Source organism: Neoarius graeffei, chromosome 6 (assembly GCF_027579695.1).
Source record: "Neoarius graeffei isolate fNeoGra1 chromosome 6, fNeoGra1.pri, whole genome shotgun sequence".
Classification (NCBI taxonomy): domain Eukaryota; kingdom Metazoa; phylum Chordata; class Actinopteri; order Siluriformes; family Ariidae; genus Neoarius; species Neoarius graeffei.
The window spans coordinates 24,182,903-24,203,664 of record NC_083574.1 but is presented as its reverse complement, the minus strand read 5'-3'; the positions used below and the strand labels follow the sequence as shown (position 1 = coordinate 24,203,664).

At 43.0% G+C, this 20,762-nt stretch overlaps 1 protein-coding gene across 3 annotated transcripts in view; it reads left to right on the top strand.

Annotated features, from left to right (window-relative positions):
- Positions 1-18,851, top strand: part of rsf1a (remodeling and spacing factor 1a) — a 112,603-nt gene extending 93,752 nt beyond the window's left edge. For all 3 annotated transcript variants that reach the window (XM_060923473.1, XM_060923472.1, XM_060923474.1), the window contains one exon: positions 14,666-18,851. In XM_060923473.1, coding sequence (XP_060779456.1) covers positions 14,666-15,171 — 506 coding nt within the window. In that variant the 3' untranslated portion in view covers positions 15,172-18,851. The remainder of the gene's footprint in view (positions 1-14,665) is intronic.
- Positions 18,852-20,762: the final 1,911 nt, after the last annotated feature.

Genomic DNA, 20,762 nt, shown 5'->3' with positions numbered 1-20,762 from the left:
CTGAGGGTGTGCGTAATATGTTGTCTGAGCATCTAGAGAACCAACACTAGTGTGTGGCTGCGATGAGGGTTGCCCAAGAGAGGTATAGGTCAACATCTGTGGGGGGGTGCCTTCCTCTGGTTGACCTTCTCAGTACAGGCTGAACATCAGACGGTGGCTCCTGCATATCTTCAGCTGGGTCACTGGCCTGGGGCATCACCTGCTCCTCACAAGCCTGGAGTTCCCTCACTGGCAGTGCCCTCTTATCCGATTCTCCCGGTACCTCCTCAGCTTCACATCCTTCTGGTTCAGGTTGGTCATGGTTGCATGGCCCAGAAAGCACTCTGCTTAGTTCACCACCGATCTGTGGTTAACCAGTGGCCCCTTGGTGGTGTGCAAAGGTCTCAAACTGCGGCACTTCCCTGGGTCTCCACAGCCAATAACAAGGTCTCTCTTCATCTGTCTCGGAATCACTTGTCTCACTCTGTATTCTTTCAACAGGTCTTGATGGTTGTGTTGACTTTATTTTTCTCTTTCGTGACTCAACAGGTGTGGGCGTGACTGGAAGCTCTACAGGTAGGTCATTCACTTGGAACAGCAGGTTTCTGTGGAGAGTGCGAACTGTTCGGTCTCCAGCTTCAGGACTGACTTTGTAGACAGGGTTATCACCTATTTGCTCTCTGACAATGTAGACCTTCTGCTCCCAGTAGCTTGCTGGGACCTCCTCTGTCTGCAAGGTGGCGGACAAGGACTCTGTCTCCAGGTTGAAGGGTGACACCTTTGTTTCGCCTGTCATAATACTGCTTGCCTTTGGCACTGGACTGTTGACTGTTGCTGGCAGCTATTCGGTACGCTTCGGACATTCTCTCTTTCCACTTCTCTGCAAATCCTCTCGGCATGCTCATCTCTCCCTCCGCATGCAACCCAAAGAGAAGGTCGACAGGAAGGCGTGGATGGTGGCTGTACAACAGGAAGTAAGGGGAGTAGCCGGTCGCTTCATGCTTGGTGCAGTTATATGCATGGATGACGTGGGACAGGTGATCTTTCCAGTTTTCTTTCTCCTTCTCTTCAAGACTCCGGAGCATCTGAAGTAGGGTCCAATTTAATCTCTCTGCAGGGTTACCCTGTGGGTGGTAGGGGGAGGTTCTAGAGTGGCTGATGCCGGACAGTTGTCTGAGGGTCTTGAACAGCTCATTCTCGAACTCCCGGCCTTGATCATGGTGAAGCTTGCCTGGATAGCCAAATCGCGGGATGAAGTCATTGAAGATCTTGTCTGCTGCTGTCTTTCTGGCTTTATTCTTCGTGGCATATGCTTGTGCAAACCTGGTGAAGTGGTCAACTACAACCAGGATGTACTCGTACCCACCACAACTGGACTCAAGGTGGAGGAAGTTAATACAGACGAGTTCAAGGGGCGAGTTTGATGTTACAGATCCCATTGGTGCTCGGTCATTTGTGGCAGGCTTCTTCTGTTTGATGCAGCGACACTTCCTGGTGACATACTCTTCAACATCTCTTTTCATAAAAGGCCAATAAAAACGTTCTCCGGCCAGGCTCAAGACTCTTTCGACGCCCACATGCCCCATTCCCTTGACAGCTTCCTGGTGGGCCTGTCAAGTGTCCTACGCACTTCTTCAGTCAGCGCTGCTGTCCTCTCTTTAAGAGTCAGGATCTTCCCAATGACAGGGTCTTTCTGCTGCTCACATGCCAGTTCCTCAGGGCTGATCACTGGAAAGGGCACGGACTGATTCTGTTGTTGTGCTGTGATATTGAGGGCTGCTACCCATGCCACATCACTCTGTTGGGCCATTCTGCTCCCATCCCAGGTGGCAGCCACAGCCTCTTGTGAAAGTCTTTCTGAGCATGTACTCATGAAGGTATCGATGTCTACAGGACAACGGGAGAGTGTGTCTGCATCAATGTTCTGCTTGCCTGGCCGGTACCTGATCTCAAAGTGGAAGTCGGCAAGCTCCCCTACCCAACGATGGCCCACTGCATTCAGCTTGGCACTACTCATGACATAGGTCAGGGGGTTGTTATCAGTGTAGACTATGAAATGAGGAGCGTAGTACAAGTAGTCCCTGAACTTGTCGCAGACTGCCCACTTCAAGGCCAAAAACTCAAGCTTTCCACTGTGGAGGTGGTAATTCCGTTCCGCTGCTGTTAATGTTCGAGATCCGTAGCCAATCACTCTCATCCTGCCATCTTGGTTCTGGTAGAGGACTGCACCCAAGCCCAGCTGAGAAGCGTCAGTGTGAACGACCAAGGGCTGATCGAAGTTTGGATAGGCCAACACCGGTGGGTGTGTCAGGATGTCAATGAGGCGCTCAAGAATCTGCTGGTGCTCAGCTTTCCACTCCACAGGTGTACCTGAGGGGAGTTGGGGTCCCTTGGTCTTCCCTCTTGATGACTTTGGCAGCTCTACCTCACGTTTCCCCTGTAGTAACTCATACAGTGGCCTTGCTATGCAGGAAAAGTCTTGGACATATGCCTGGTAGTAGCTCAGAAAGCCAAGCAACCTCCGGACATCTCCCACTGTGTGTGGTACTTTGTCTTTCAGTGCACGTACTGCCTCAAGGTCTTTCGGATCCACCCTCACACCATCTGCAGACACCAGCCGGCCCACGTACCTGACCTCTTTGCAGAATAACTCGCATTTCTCTGGCCTCAATTTCACACCGTGGTGCTGCAGGGCTTGGAAGACATGGCCCTCAAAGGACTTGGAAAAACAGAGGACATCATCAAGGTAAGGTATGCAGCAGTCGTCTCTCAGCGTGTCGAGCATTTCCTCCATGCTTCGTTGGAAGGCGGCTGGTGCATTGGACAACCCAAAGGGGATCCTGACCCACTCATATAAGCCCCAGGGCATTGTGAACGCAGTCAGATGCCTCGATCCTTCAGCAATGAAGCCTTGGTGGTAAGCTTTGCCTTGGTCTAAGATGGAAAACCAACTGTAGCCTCCAAGGGAGTCAATCAAGTCTTGGATGCGTGGGAGTGGGTGTCGGTCTGGAACAGTCTTTTTGTTGAGGAGACGGTAGTCAATACAAAGGCGAAGGGATCCATCCTTTTTCCTCACACAGACGATTGGTGCAGCATATGGCGACTGGGACTTAACAATCCAACCCTTCACTAGTAGCTCCTGTATGTATTCTTTTACTTCCTTGTACAGTGGCTTCGGGACGGACGCATAAGCCCTCTGAACAGGGATGTCATCTTTGAGCCTAATGGACATCTGAAGAGAGGGAATACACCCAATGTCGTTGCTGTCTTGGGCAAATGCAGCAGACTCCTCATACAGCATTTTCCCAAGTACCTCTTGCTGTTCAGGGCTGAGGTGACTGAGGTCAACAGGTGGATGCCACAGGTTGGCAGTGGAGGCGCTAGGAGCAATGACAGTGCTCACCTCAGCCCTCACTATTCCAGGTGGTGTTGGTTCAGCTGACTGGGCTTCTTTGCCTACCTCAAGGGTGAGGGTTCACATGCTGGATGGGGCCTAGCTGGGTCCTTTTTGGCAAGATGATCTCATGCTTTGTGTGGTTGGAGACTGGAACACTCACACAAGGCCATCTGCCCGGACTGATCTCTAGCAGGCCTTCTCCAACACTGAGCTGATCAAGGTTTGTGTTCTCTGCTGGCTCATAGAGGACAAGGCGGTTGGTGACGTTGAAGGTAGGTGGTACTCTGCATCGCACATGTGTGGTTTTCCCAGATGGAATGATGATGTTATTTCTGTTAACTCTTAAGGTTACTGCAGCCTGGTGGTTCCGTGGCTTGTACCAAGTTGACCATGGTGTCAGCCTCCTCTTCTCCCACACAAAGAGCTTTACGCAGGAGACTGAGGACAATGGCTTGTGCCTCTGCAGCTGGTGCCTGGCTGTTGATCATCTCCTGCAGGACATTGGCGCCAAGTAGAGGCTGGGCAAGAGGGAGCTGACTGACCAGAAAAGGAACCTGCATGGTGAGGCTGGGATTGTCATTACCCGGGAGGTTGACTGTAAGTTCCACCCACCCGTCATATGGAATGGAGTTTCCGTTCACAGCACGAAAGTTCAAACTTTCCCCTGAGTCAAGGAGTTCCTCCAAGAGTCATACTGGATGATCAGGGATAAATGCTTCTTTCCAGGATCTGTCGATAATGCTGACTTGTGATCCAGAGTCAAACAGAACTGTAGCGGCATAACCACTGATGAAGCAGTTTAGCAGGCTCTTTCTACCAACCAGTGGCACAGTGTGACTTGGATGTTCACTTAACGTTGATGTTCTCTGTGAGCGAACATGGTTGGCTCTTCTCTCACGCTCACTCACCTTGAACTGTCTTTGCTGGCACCTTGATGCCAGTGGCTGGGACTGGAGCTGTGGGCTGGCCTCTGATTGTCCCTCAACAGAGACCGGCTGCCGTTTCCCTGCTGCTGGCTTCTCTTTAAACAGCCAATTGCTCGATGCCCTGGGTCTCCACAAACAAAGCATTGGCTACAGCTCTGTAGGCCTTGTTGTGTGCAACTGCTGCAGATCGGTGTCCTTCCTCTCCTCATGGCAGATGGCAGGCCTGTAGGAGGGTGTACTTGGAGAGGCTGATGGTGGGCTGAGTTAGACTGAGTTCTCAAATGGGGTGCTTGTGCTGTCTGTTGGTCCATCAAGGCTGCCACCATGTTGGTTAGAGCCTCCACCTTTGCATTGAGCTGCTGTATGGACTCACTGTCTCTCTTGTCAGCAGGCCAGTCTACTCCATCCCTCTGGACACTGTGTGCATGAGCTGTCTTCTGGCGAGGGCCCCGACCGAGTCTGCGCTGGTGTTCGTTCTTGTCACTGATTATTCTCATAACATGGCAGAGAATCTCCTCGTCAGTGATGTGGCTGTTGGAGAGGAATGGTCTGAGCTGCTGCCTAATGTTGGAGTGCGCTGAACCCAGGCCCTGATAGATGGTGTGAAGGAAGACTTCCTGGATGGTCCTGGAGTCATAGCGGATGTCTGAACTCACCTGCCTTGACTGGAACAGGATCTTTTGCTTGAGCCCAATCATGCGGTAGAGGAACTGTTGAGGAAACTCTTGGTCGTTCTGCTTAGCACACATGAGTTCCTGGAACAGCTCTGTGCTCGCCTTCTCACAGAGGTGAGACCTGAGAAAGCCCTTGAGCTCACTGACAGTGAGTCCATCTTTGTTGATGAGCATGTCCTTGAAGATGCCAGGCTTGACAATCTTCAGCACCCCCCTGGCCACCTCTGTCTCAGAGAACCCCTCTCGGACTCCCTCATCAATCTGCTTACAAATGCTGTTGTATGTGACGTCAGAGCTGTGGTCCCCAATCTGTCCCCCATGTACTTTAAACTCCCTACGCTGGAGATAAGACAGGTCCCTTAAGGAAACCATCCCACCTAAGGCTGCCTGTGACTGTGTGTGAAGTGGTGGTGAAAGTGGTTCTGACTCACCTGCATAAGGCATATGTACTGAACTGGGCATGTTTATTAAGTGGGTGGTTGGAGGCTGGCCTATGTACTGATTCATGTTAGTGTTTGTGTGTGTGTGGTGTTGTGTGCCATGCTGTGTGGTACTGGTGGTGGCTGATGGAAGGGCAGTGTACTGTGTACTGCTGGGGGGTGGTAGATCAGGTGTAGCATGTGTGTAACCTACTGCTGGCGATGTAGCAGTGAATGTGTCTTTGACCTGTGCTGTACCTTTTGTTAAGACAACTGAATCAGAAATTGCAGTCACATTACACACAAGATCATTCAACATTAACAGCTGACTCATACCCTCATCTTCAGAACTCTGCAAGCTATCAGACTTCATGTACCTAAGAATATACTCCACACACCCCTCTTCATCAGACGGCTCCAGTGTGTTGACATCTTCCCAACCTGCAGCAATGTCTTTTGCAAGATGGTAAGCCTGAGTACCTGACAGCTTGTACAAGTTCTTTGTGATGCCCCAAATGAGTTCTTTGCGTGTGGAGCCCATGACGTGCTCCTCTGATGACACAGCAGTGCAGTTCCCTCTCCTAGAGTGAAGACTCCCAACGAGATCCAGTCACCCTCTTGGACACCCACCAGCTGTTGTCCTGGTTGCAGTCACGTCACGCCGCCTCACCGTGGCCTCGTGGTTCTGGAATCACTGGATCAACTTCCCCATGGTTGGTGACAGAAGAAGATCCCGGACGAGCCCCCAAAAATTTATTACGGGTCCCAAGAGTGGTACCAGCAGTAATAAAGATAATGTACCTGTAAAACAGGTGGATAAAATGACGAGATGACACAGGCTGCTGCTTTCACATACTTCATCCAAAGTGCATCTTTTATTTACTTCCAATCATGTTAGAATATCAATATGCAATAATCTCTTATACGTGTGGTTTATCACCAGACGTTCATCTCATCTCATCTCATCTCATTATCTCTAGCCGCTTTATCCTTCCACAGGGTCGCAGGCAAGCTGGAGCCTATCCCAGCTGACTATGGGCGAAAGGCGGGGTACACCCTGGACAAGTCGCCAGGTCATCACAGGGCTGACACACAGACAACCATTCACACTCACACCTACGGTCAATTTAGAGTCACCAGTTAACCTAACCTGCATGTCTTTGGACTGTGGGGGAAACCGGAGCACCCGGAGGAAACCCACGCGGACACGGGGAGAACATGCAAACTCCACACAGAAAGGCCCTCGCCGGCCCCGGGGCTCGAACCCAGGACCTTCTTGCTGTGAGGCGACAGCGCTAACCACTACACCACTGTGCCGCCCCAGACATGTTCAATACATTCATATTGTCAGCACTCATTAAACATGCTCATGTATTCCAAACATACATTCACAGTCACCTTTACACAAGCGATAATATGGCTGAATTAAACTTGGTCTTCATTTCTTTAAATACAGGCTACATGTAGCTGCCTAATAAACCAACTGGCTGAACAGTCATACTGGATAGAATTCCATTTCATAGCAAGGACTAACACAACGATTAGAACATTCAACCATTCAAACTTACTTATCAAACGACAATATTAATGTATCCAAGTGATTACAGTTACATACTTTATATTCAATCAATTATTCAAGATGAAAACCATTCATTTCAGTGTCATATCTCAGTATTTACATTCATTGCTACAGGCTAACTGTATATCAAAACTGTATTCCGTGTCCATACTTTACAATATAGCATTCCGTACATCAGCATATTTAATCCTCTGTCCTCGTTTAACTTATTAAAATAATCATGTCTTATAATCAGTGTGTATTTATCTATTTATACTCTTGAAACTTCATTAGATTATGCATCTTACCTCCAGTGTGTCTTAACTTATTTATACTCAAAAAACATTGTATATTATCCATTTCATACAAGCAGTGGGTGAACGTATTTATACCCATGAAACTTCATGAAATAACAGTGTCTAAAGAGTGTCAACAGTGTTCGGGAGCTCACAATGCTAAGTTAGCAGTTCGCTATATAAATGAATAGGATCTCAAGGAATCCAGCTAGCTCGTAGACGGCAGCTAACAGTCTGAGGCACTTTAGTTTACCGCCACGGATAGCTCATGAGACGGCAGCTGAATGTTTACCTCAGCTAGCCGCTTCATACAATGGGAAACTTTCTAATATAACTTCTATATTTAGAGTTCGAAATCACACAAAAACAAATGATCAAACAAACAGTCATGAGTTACAGGCACTAGAACAATGACGGGGGGTTTTACCCAGTACTAACCTGTAAAACAGGTGGATAAAATGATGAGATGACACAGGCTGCTGCTTTCACATACTTCATCCAAAGTGCATCTGAGGGCTGAGCGGTGGTCCGCCCCCTTAGCAACCCAGACGCAACTGCGGCACCTGTGTCACGCGTTTATGTTCCTACTAGGCACTAGGCCGTTCTAAAGTAATAATAGTTAAGAAATATGAAATACTAAACAAAAGTAGTAATACACTTAAAGACCTGTGGTCACCTATTTTGGGTGCGCCACGAAAGCAAGATAGGTAAATTCGTAGGAAGTGCAGCAAACATTTCTTCATTGTAAGAGGGCAGAGAGAGAGAGAGAAAGAAGAGGAAGGAGTGTCTCCCAGTCAGTCATTGCCATTGCGTGCCTGCCTGTTTGCACTTGCTTCAGGGCAATCCTTTGCTCAATGCCCCATTTTGCCGCAGTTGTAACGTCCTCGTTGGCCACCCATGTTCCGTCCTCTTCCCCTGCCTCTGCCCTATCCTCGTCCTCTCCCACGTCCAGCGTGTGGATGCTCAGGGTGGGTTAGGACCATGGTGAGCATGGCTTTGTGCAGAGTGTCTTCCTTCTTTCTGTTAGCCTTTTCAGTCTGTTATTTTGCCTGCTTCTCTGCATGCACTTAGATAAAATTAGTTCTGTCAGTCTGCACATTTCCCAGATGATGCAGCTGTCTTTCAAATCATCAAGTTTATTTGTATAGCGCTTTTAACAATAAACATTGTCGCAAAGCAGCTTTACAGTCTTTGCATGCTTGAGCAAGCTCCGGCCTCATGCCATTCAGCCAAGCATTCTTCAAATGTGCTTCATACGGGGTCATCTCGTTATTACCCTCAGGAGGCTTCGGCAACCCCGAGTGAGCGTCGTGTACCTCCATGAGCCTCTGGAGGTACTGCATTACAGTTTCATCATCTCACTGCTTGCATGTGGATACCTGATTCATGTCCATTCAGACTGGGAATGCGTTTTTCAGCACCTCATACAGTCTGTTGATGAACAGCTGGTATGCGTTATTAGCCTTGGCTTCTGGGTTCGGATGCACAGCTTACACGTTGTTGGCCTCAAAGGCACCCACTATTTTATGCATGTCCAGGCCCAGCTGCAATGCATAGATGTGCCGGAGCTCGAAGGACATGGGCTTGAATTCAGCGCAGAAGACTCGCAGCAGCTCTCCAGCCTTCTCTCCTCCCACAACCCTAGGATCCGCCAGATGACTACTAGCCAGCTGCCTGATGTCTTCATTTGTCCAGGGTTGGTGGACAAACACTGGGCCTCCCTCCGGTCCTGCCACTTCAACCATTCATCCAGGCATGGTCATGTCGGCATCTCTCCCCACGGCTCTGAGTCCCTTTTTGCTGCGGATGCGGTTTGCTACAAGAGAAGTTGTCCCAGCCTCTGCTAGATATGGTGGCAGGTCTTGTTCTGGTGACACGTCTACATTTTCCTGCTGGGGAGGGGCCTGAGGCGGGCATGAGTCTAATGAGTCATGTCCAGATACAGTCTGGAGGATGAAACCTGCTTAACACACAACATGGAGGAAAAAGAGGGAGAAGACAAAGCGAGAACAGAAGTAGCAGTAGCACCAGCGACCCTTTTCTCACTTCCCCGTCTCTGGTGGTTGTGAGCGTCTATTTCTTGTCCACGCTTCTGCCATCCACATGTCAAAGGCAGGCCAATCTATATGTACTTTATCCTTTATCTTACATTTCTCATCATCTTGTTCAACATGCTTTAATCTCTGAGTGTATTTAATTGCTTCAAACTGAAATCTCCCCCTTCAGGGAACCCACATTTCTCTACCCAAAACCTGAACTGGGAACATGACTTCAGGCCATAACTGGTAGTCATAAAAATTATATTGGGCAACCGTGGTAGCGGAACCGAACCTTTCTCTTGCTTGGACTCCTTCTGTCCCATTTTATATTATGCTAATCCAATAATACTCTATTTGTTGTCTGCTATCTGGAATGTGAAAGTTTATTCTCCGTACCATGTCCCAGACACGTGTGTGGCCACACAAATACTGTATCTTTGTCAAAATACAGGCAAGATTTCCACAAACCTTAGCTTAAAGAAAAGTGGACTTTTTCTCTCTTAATATACTAGTGCATCTCAAAAAATTTGAATATTGTGAAAAAGTTCAATATTTTCCATCAGTTATTTAAGAAAGTGAAAATGTTATATATTATAGACTCATTACACATAAACTAAAATGTTTCAAGCATTTTTCTATTTTAATTTTAATCAGTATGGCATACAGTACAAAAACATAAAAAAACCATCTCAAAATATTAGAATATTTCATTTCGAGTTTGAGTAAAACAGTATGAACACAGTGTATCTCTTGGTCTAGTTCAGTACACACAACCACAATCATGGGGAAGACTGCTGACTTGACTGTTGTCCAGAAGATGATCACTGATGCCCTCCACAAGGAGGGTAAGCCACAAAAGGTCATTGCTGAAAAGGGTGGCTGGAAAAGGTGCACAAGCAACAGGGATGGCCGTAGTCTTGAGAGGACTGTCAAGAAAAGTTGATTCAAGAACTTCGGAGAGCTTCACAAGGAGTGGACTGAGGCTGGTGTCAGTGTATCAAGACCCATCACGAACAGACATCTTCAAGAAAGGGGATACAACTTTCGCATTCCTAATATCAAGCTACTCCTGAGCCAGAGACAATGTCAGAAGTGTCTTATCTGGGCTAAGGAGAGAAAGAAATGGACTGTTGCTCAGTGGTCCAAAGTCCTCTTTTCAGATGAAAGTACATTTTGCATTTAATTTGGAAATCGCGGTTCTAGAGTCTGGAGGAAGAGTGGAGAGGCACAGAATCCAAGGTGTTTGAAGCCCAGTGTGAAGTTTCCACAGTCTGTGATGATTTGGGGTGCCATGTCATCTGCTGGTGTTGGTCCACTGTATTTTATCAAGTCCAAAGTCAACTCAGCCATCTACCAGGAGATTTTAGAGCACTTCATGCTTCCATCTGCTGACGAGCTTTTTGGAGATGCTGATTTCCTTTTCCAGCAGGACTTAGCACCTACCCACAGTGCCAAAACTACTACCAAATGGTTTGCTGACCATGATATTACTGTGTTTGATTGGCCAGCCAACTTGCCTGACCTGAACCCCATAGAGAATCTATGGGGTATTGTCAAGAGGAAGATGAGAAACACCCAACCCAAAAATACAGATACGCTGAAGGCCACTATCAAAGCAACGTGGGCTTCAATAACACCTCAGCAGTGCCACAGACTGATCACCTCCATGCCACACCGCACTGATACAGTAATTCATGGTAAAGGAGCCCCAACCAAGTATTGAGTGTATAAATGAATATACTTTTCAGAAGTTGGACATTTCTATATTGTAAATCCTTTTTTTGATTGATCTTAGGGAATATTCTAATAATTTGAGATACTGGATTTCTGATTTTCATGAGCTATAAGCCATAATCATCAAAATTAAAACAAAAAAGGCTTTAAATATTTCACTTTACATGTAATGAATATAGAATATATGAAAGTTTACCTTTTTGAATTAAATTATGAAAAAAGGAACTTTTTCATGGTATTCTAATTTTTTGAGATGCACTAGTATATGTACACAGTCACATATCTATTAAAAAATGTTTTTAACATGCATAACTACACAATTCAAGATTCCGCACTATGATCTTTCAACCATTCCAGATCAGCAGATTAATAAATTAGTAATTTTAGTCAAAAATAGCATGCAAGAATTTTTCTCTCACCAAATCACTCTGTCCCAGCGGCAGTGGTGAACTTCCCTTGTGTCCTTCACCTCACTCGGCTTGTGGACTACAGACGCAGATCTGTGTCCATAGACCTTGTTCAGATTGCTTCCAAAACAGGAAAAAAATTTATATATATATATATATATATATATATATATATATATATATATACAACCCTGATTCCAAAAAAGTTGGGACAAAGTACAAATTGTAAATAAAAACGGAATGCAATAATTTACAAATCTCGAAAACTGATATTGTATTCACAATAGAACATAGACAACATATCAAATGTTGAAAGTGAGACATTTTGAAATTTCATGCCAAATATTGGCTCATTTGAAATTTCATGACAGCAACACATCTCAAAAAAGTTGGGACAGGGGCAATAAGAGGCTGGAAAAGTTAAAGGCACAAAAAAGGAACAGCTGGAGGACCAAATTGCAACTCATTAGGTCAACTGGCAATAGGTCATTAACATGACTGGGTATAAAAAGAGCATCTTGGAGTGGCAGCGGCTCTCAGAAGTAAAGATGGGAAGAGGATCACCAATCCCCCTAATTCTGCACTGACAAATAGTGGAGCAATATCAGAAAGGAGTTCGACAGTGTAAAATTGCAAAGAGTTTGAACATATCATCATCTACAGTGCATAATATCATCAAAAGATTCAGAGAATCTGGAAGAATCTCTGTGCATAAGGGTCAAGGCCGGAAAACCATACTGGGTGCCCGTGATCTTCGGGCCCTTAGACGGCACTGCATTACATACAGGCATGCTTCTGTATTGGAAATCACAAAATGGGCTCAGGAATATTTCCAGAGAACATTATCTGTGAACACAATTCACCGTGCCATCCGCCGTTGCCAGCTAAAACTCTATAGTTCAAAGAAGAAGCCGTATCTAAACATGATCCAGAAGCGCAGACGTCTTCTCTGGGCCAAGGCTCATTTAAAATGGACTGTGGCAAAGTGGAAAACTGTTCTGTGGTCAGACGAATCAAAATTTGAAGTTCTTTATGGAAATCAGGGACGCCGTGTCATTCGGACTAAAGAGGAGAAGGACGACCCAAGTTGCTATCAGCGCTCAGTTCAGACGCCTGCATCTCTGATGGTATGGGGTTGCATTAGTGCGTGTGGCATGGGCAGCTTACACATCTGGAAAGACACCATCAATGCTGAAAGGTATATCCAGGTTCTAGAGCAACATATGCTCCCATCCAGACGACGTCTCTTTCAGGGAAGACCTTGCATTTTCCTACATGACAATGCCAAACCACATGCTGCATCAATTACAGCATCATGGCTGCATAGAAGAAGGGTCCGGGTACTGAACTGGCCAGCCTGCAGTCCAGATCTTTCACCCATAGAAAACATTTGGCGCATCATAAAACTGAAGATATGACAAAAAAGACCTAAGACAGTTGAGCAACTAGAATCCTACATTAGACAAGAATGGGCTAACATTCCTATCCCTAAACTTGAGCAACTTGTCTCCTCAGTCCCCAGACGTTTACAGACTGTTGTAAAGAGAAAAGGGGATGTCTCACAGTGGTAAACATGGCCTTGTCCCAACTTTTTTGAGATGTGTTGTTGTCATGAAATTTAAAATCACCTAATTTTTCTCTTTAAATGATACATTTTCTCAGTTTAAACATATGTCATCTATGTTCTATTCTGAATAAAATATGGAATTTTGAAACTTCCACATCATTGCATTTCATTTTTATTTACAATTTGTACTTTGTCCCATCTTTTTATATATATATATATATATATATTTATATATATATATATGTATATTTATTTTTTTTTTTTTCCCAGCCACACTTGGGATCCTGCCGTTCTCACTTGTTTGGATGCAAGCAGAGAAAAACAATCTTTATTGTTGGTTTCTCAATGCAAAGAGAAAAGCAGAGCAAAAAAAAAAGGTTCGGGACGCGTGCGCCGCTCCCCTTTCTTGATGGCCTTTATATCCTTGTGGAACATTCTGTTAAAAACCATAACCCAATCAAATACAAGGATTTAAACTCTTACCATAGAAGGAATTGTCCTTAGTCATCATATATATTCCCTTTGATGGTATATTCCATAATATGTAATAGAAAAATTCCATTACAGGATCTATCCCATTTAGTGGTTTCTATATCCAATTCTTTTGAGTGTACTTCTTGGTTTTAATAACTTGCTTGTTTTCTGTACACAAACATGGCAATAAGTTCTTATGTTAATCGACCAGACTCCACTTTTGGATCACTAATCCCTTTTGAGGCAGCACGGTGGTGTAGTGGTTAGCACTGTCGCCTCACACAAGAAGGTTCTGGGTTCAAGCGCAGTGGCCAACGGAGGCTTTTCTGTGTGGAGTTTGCATGTTCTCCCCATGTCTGCGTGGGTTTCCTTCGGGTGCTCCGGTTTCCCCCACAGTCCACAGACATGCAGGTTAGGCTAATTGGTGGCTCTAAATTGACTGGAGGTGTGAATGTGAATGGATGTTTGTCTCTATGTTTCAGCCCTGTGATGACCTGGTGACTTGTCCAGGGTGTCCCCTGCCTCTCGCCCATAGTCAGCTGGGATAGGCTCCAGCTTGCCCGCGACCCTGCACAGGATAAGCAATTACAGATAATGGATGGATAATCCCTTTTGACTGAGAATGCCCTGCATGCATGGTTTGGCTTCTGGCACATCCATACACTTTTAAATACAATACCTACAATTTAAAAAAATTGTTTTTATTGCATTTATTTAATTCCTGGGCTCCCATCTGTTATGGGGAGTGATGTTGCATCCCATTAATACACTTGACAAGAGATTATTAGATTCTAATAGGATAGGTGAGCCAAAATAATTGGGGATCTTTTTTTAATGGGCCCAGACTCGCTACAGGTATGAACAGGTGGGCCTTAAAGCAGAAAAGGTTGACAACCCTGGTCTAGATTATTTGGCTCGTCCAACAAGTCCCTGTGAATGATTTATTATAGAAACAAGTCAATATTAGAATAAGCACATTCATATAAACCTGTGATTTGTATTAGACAGAACGATTGAACACCTTCTGACCAGTCAGGTTTGAGAATTCAACAACGCTGTGGTGTAAATTAATTTAAAATGTACTGTTAGTGCAGATTTTAATGGTTAAGTAAATAATATATTAAACATCAGGTCACTCAATTATTAAAGCTTATATGCTTATATATATTCTAATTTTACTTGCGTTTTATTCCAGCATCCGTTATTTCTAAGGATTCCGAGGCTGAGGAGGAGTCTGACTCGAGGAGCAGACCCCGAGGCAGAAAGAGACAGTCCACAAGGGAAGACTCGAAACAGAGGCACAAACAGCTCAAACTAAAACCAGCAAGAAGTACAAGTGAGGAAGAGGAGGAATCAGACGAGGAAGGAGATGCTGGTGCATCCGATGAAGAAAAAAGGCCGCTCCGTAAAAGCCTGAACCGTATCGAATCGGATGAGGAAGAAGAGGATGTGTTAGAGAAAAGACAGATGAGAAAGATGGCCGGGAAGCAGGCCAGCGGAGTTACAGACTGCAGGGAGCCGAGTGTGAGGGCACACACTAGAGGCTCGAAGGACTCGCTGCTGAAGCACAACGGCTTGCTTCCTCCAAGATCTTCAGCTCAGGATGAAGACAAGGATGAGGAAGATGAGGAAGAGGAAGACGACCTCATGGCCGCTACGGACTTTGTGAACTTTGTTTTTGACAGCGAACAGTTATCGTGATGTGCTGAAGAAATTTCATGTTATTTTTTCATTGCCTTTTTTTTTTTTTTTTTTTTTTTTGAGTGTACTGGACCAATCCAAGCTTCCAGAGGCATTTTCACGTGATGTCAAAACACTTTAGTTCCATATGTCATGCACATGTCAGATCTAGAGCAGGGTCTCGGTGCACATCCTGATTTTTATGAGTGGAAGGTGTAAAATTGCAAAGTTATATTTGATCAACCAGTCGCAAATTTGATCATATGACATGGCCACATTGGTTTCTTTAAAGCTGGCTACTTTGTAAGTGAAACTGGCGGATAATTTTAATTCCACAATTTGCAGGAGTTTGGAACATCTGGGAATTTAAGGTACTTGTTTCCAGACTTGAAAACATATATTTAAAAAAAAAAGTATGGATATTCTTAACTAATATAAACTCAAGACACAAAGGTTCTATTTCGAAAAGAATGAAAACTGAACATACAAACTTTCTTGATCAAATTGATTGTAATCCTGGATCTTTTCGCTCAGCTCACCAACATGAGTCGACTCTTTCAGTTCCCAAATGGCATCACAGCATTTTGCTCTCTTTATCGCTCAAATTGTTTCGTAGCTTTTAACAAAATAACATTCTTTGCATTGCACGGTTATTCGAAATAAATTTAAATAATTATATCTGATCAACCTGAAACACCTGACAACATGCAGAACATCTTGAACAAACAGCAGTGTAGCAGATCTTTCCTGTCTCTCTCATTATATATACACGTTATATACATTGTCAAACACACGTCTCATCTGTCACACTAATGGGCAGCTCAGGTGTTAAAAAGATATTTCCATGGAAGTGGTTTGATTAAAATACACTGCCAGAGTAATAGCATGCCTACAGCTGTGAAACAAAATGGCTCTTGTATGCGAATTGCCTTTACCTAAAGTTGTTTCGTTCACAAACTACTGTGGTCCAGCCTGATAACATATTTTACTTATGATCCAGACAGAAGAAATGAAATATGTTTTGGAATAATTACAAAAATCTGTGGTTAAAGCTAGGTAACTAGGATTAGTATGGTATTATACAAGAATGTGGTGCCGGAATATGTTGTATAATGAACGAAATGTTTTTGGACGTACTGTTCTAGGAAAATATTCCACAAAACCCAAACAAAAAAAATAGTTCATACTTTTATCCATTTATAGTAACATTTAACATTTGTAGACTGTTCGTGGTATAAGTAAGTACCTGTTAGGACTAACATTATGGCAGCTATACAAGTTGTTTCCTCACCTGCAACTTTTTTTCCCCTCTGTCAAAGTTCGTAAGACAGAAAACGCAGTTTGTCATGTTATCGAGAAATCAGACTGCACTGAAGACTCTCCCATGGTGGAACACTGATTGACTGACTTATAAAGCTTACATAGGTTTCGATAACATGCAAATCTGTCATACAAGTCCCTGTGAATGAGCTGTTAAAATAGAAACAATACCATATTAAGTTTGAATTCCAGCCAGCATTCCTGTCAGAACTGCTGTTATAGGAAATTAATCAATACCTTTTAACCAATCAGAATTTGATTGCGAATTTGATGTAAACATAAACAGCTAGATAATAGCACCATAATGGTGGAGGCTCTTGTCATTGTAATAGTTAAAAACATTTAATAGTTATTCCACGAAATCAGGTCGTACATGAGCTGATAGTTGATGAAGCGCATAGCACCGAGTTGGCTATAAACCATGTACAATGAGATTGAGTGGAATAATTGTTTTATTCTATCCACATTCACTGTATTTTGAGAAACAGAGCATTTTTATTTTTTGTGAATTCAATAAATAATTTTTTTTATACAAAATGTACGACAAAATCATTTCCGCTTACGTGACAAATTGCATACATGCGCAGTAAAATATTCAAAGTTGACAAGATTTACATCAACAGTCGATCAATGAAAACACATTTTATAAAAAAAAATTAACCTTCCAACTTTTCGAGGAGAGTTTTTATTTCATCCTTGGTTGGTTCAGCAAGATGCTCCACCATTTTGTTTTTCTCTACTAACGGTACATGAACTGATAGCCTAGTAGTAGAGTAGCTAATCAGAGCACGTGATTGCTCATATCCAGTGAATGTGTATAGAATAAAAAAAAATAGCTAGTGTGCTTGGTAAGAACTACTCTAACTATAAACAGCGGTGTGCAGTAAAATTGGGTATTGAATACAGTTATCTTGCTTCAAGATGCTATTGCTGCACTAGCTATAACTCCATAAGCTGTCTTGACACTGTAGCTTTGATAAATCTGTATGTAAAGGTGATGTGGAAGGAATTTATCCTTTTTACACAAAAAAATAGATTACCTAACATTAGCTAGTTTGATGGCATATTGGCGAACTACCTAATGTCAGATTGTCAAACTACTGCTAACAAATTCATGTTATCAAAGCTTAATTGTTTTATTGCTTTATTTTGATGTTTGGCTAAAAATTCTGTATCATTTTATATTGTGTACCCAAGCACTACATTAAGCCAAATAAATATTTTAAAAAAAGGTTAGAGGTGATGTTTTATGATCAATTTTGCACTGATCGACTGATCAAACCCAGTCCTTATTGACTCAGGGAAAATCAGGATGTGTGTGTCTCAGTCATCCATGTCTACTATAACTGTTCCTCAGAAAGTAAAGCACTGTAATTTGTAAGGCCAGTAATGTGTCATCTGTTGAACATGAGCTTCTATCAGCCTGTAGAGACACTGTACATTTTCTGCTTGTATGCTAGCACCTTTTAAAACGCTGGTTTATTTAGTAATGTTTTCAGTTTTATCCTTTGTAAAAAGAAAAAAAAAATTTTTTTATATGAGAAGGAGATTCTGTGGGAATCTGTTTGAAACAGTTTTGCTAATAACAACTGAATAACAATCCTCAATGCCAGCCTGTGTTTAATTAATACAGTACGTTTGCTCAAGGAGAATCTTAACCCGACTGTATTGAGGTGTTTTGCCATTGGAAAAGAAATAAAAGTGCCACAAAATATCTAGGCACAGAATTTAGTCAAAGCAAATTAGCAGCTTTAAAGGAAATTAAAGGTTACGTACAGTATAGAGCTACTTTATGAAAGTAGTGCGTCTTATTACAATCTTAGAAGATCTCATTTCTGATGTTTGTTCATTTAAAGTTGTGTAAAGTTTTGAATCATTTCCCCAAATTTTGTTGATTTGTAGTGCATCTACAAAGGAAACCTAAAGTAGTTAAAATCTGTCCATGCTGATTTGTTCGTTCTCTTTTAGTTATTTTTTAATCCTGTATAAAATGTATGTGCCTGTTGACTTGCCCTTAGGCTGAAGTAAATCATCTTGACTGAATGCACTTATCAAAGCACCTTTGATTGTACCAGATGGCCCAGCCCAGCACTAGACGGTTTCGACTCTCATTCGAAAGCACTTTAAACAAAGCCCTCTTCTTGCTTCCCCTTCATTCATTCAAAACTGTGCTGTGTGCTCTACTTGGTTATTTGAAATACAACACTACCAAATCATTCCAGGTACACACCACATGAACCAAGTCTAGAGTCCCGGTCAATGTGGCCTTTGTCTGCTGTAAAGTTCTTCAGCTGGAATGAGTGTTACTTATATTTTACTGTTCTAATGTTCAGTCTCGTTACATAAATTGAAAACCTAAATAAACGTGATAAGCGTATCTATCTCTGTGTAATAAAGTCTCTGCTTTTATTCCAGCTTCAGCAAACACGGATCTCTTTGAGTTCCAATTATGTTAATCTCACTTGTGATTGATTTGTCTTGTAATATCACCTCTAAAGCTGAAGGTGGCAGTAAATGTCCCTTCTATATTAACAATCACAGGAAGTGGTGTCTTTTCTACTGTTGTCAATTAAAAAAAAAAACTGCAATGTGGTGAGTTCACTGAGCTCTATATAAAATCTGGAGAGCTCATAGGCTCGTCAGAGTGAAGCCAGCTGGCCGCCATCTTGCCACTCCCATCACGGAGTGGAACTGTCATTTACGGGAAGCTAGACAAAATTGGACAAATTATTTATGTAGCTGGTGATAAAAATTAGAAGAAAAGTGCCTAATGACCAAGAAAAATGACCAATAGGACCACAGTGGAAATAAGCAATTTTGCTTTCATGTGTTATCCTGGTTTTTAATTGTCATATTTACATGTATAGTGTTTGTATGATTATTATTTACTGAATAAACAAATCAAATAAAAAAAAAGCCTACATGTGCAGCAGTGAACTGTACAAATCGTCAGGTCAAAGGTTGTGGACGGACATTTCACCTGTGAGTATGTCTCTCTCTTTCTCTCACTCATATATAAGGAAGAAGAAATATATGAAAGAGATACACTGTATAAGAGAAACACAATCTCCGTAAAAAATAATTATAGTATTAAAAAAAAAAGAGCCATTCCAAAAAAAAAAGATCAGAGACTGACCTGGAAAAGAGAAAAAAACAATAGCAGTGAAGGGGAGCGCTATAAAGATATGTAAGGAATGTGGGTAAAGTTGAGAAAATAGGAGGACGTAATGAAGGGGGGAGGCAGGAGATACTTTTCTTGAGGCAAGTTTAACACACAAGCCAAATACACGCGATGAGAGTGGTAATATGGCGGCCAGATGGCTTCACTCGTCTTTACAGCGGGGACTAGCTCTCTAGATTTTATATAGAGCTCTGTGGGTGAAGAGCGCGTAGGCTCGTCGGAGTGAAAAGCCATCTGGCCGCCATTTTACCACTCGCAGTATTTGGCTTGTGTGTTAAAACGTCGTATCGGATCAAACTTGCCCCAAGAAAAGTATCTCCTGACTCCCCCCCCCTTTATATCTTTATAGCGGTCCCCTTCACTGTTATTGGGTTTTATTTTTTCCCCCAGTTGTCTCTGATCATTTTTTAATGGCTCTCTTACTACTATAAGGAGATTATTTCAGTTTTTCTCTTGTACAGTGTATCTTTCTCTTAAGTATAGTTCTTCCTTTCTATCTCTCTCCTATCTATCTATATTTATTTATTAAACCAACACAAAGGCTGGACAATACTTCCTTTCTATTTAAGACAGTTGTTGAAACAGGATTATTTTCTCGTGTTATTTGCCACTTTCACTTCATTCTCACGTCTTAACAGTATTTATTAGTCACATAATTCACTGTCACAATATTCATGCAGCTTGCAACCAATATGACCAATAAATACTATTAATACATGACTGTGAGAATAAAGTGAAAACAGCAGATAACATGAGAAAATAATCCCATTTCAACAACTGTCCTAAATAGAAAGGAAGTATTGTACAGCCTTTGTGTTGGTATAATAAATAAATTGAAAGGAAGAAGAAATAGACGAAAGCGAAAGATAAACTGAAATAATCTCCATTGAAATAGATGTACTGCAGGCGATTGAGCGATGTGGCAGGGAGACCATAAAAGAGAGAATTGCAATAGTCAAGACGAGAAAAGAAACGCATTGACCAACATTTTGGCATCAGTTTCCAAGAGAAGAGGGCGGAGATGTGCAATATTGCGGAGGTGAAAGAAAGTATTGAGGTATTTCACCTGACGTCACAGCGTCACGTGACGCCCCGGTGTCCGCCATTTTGA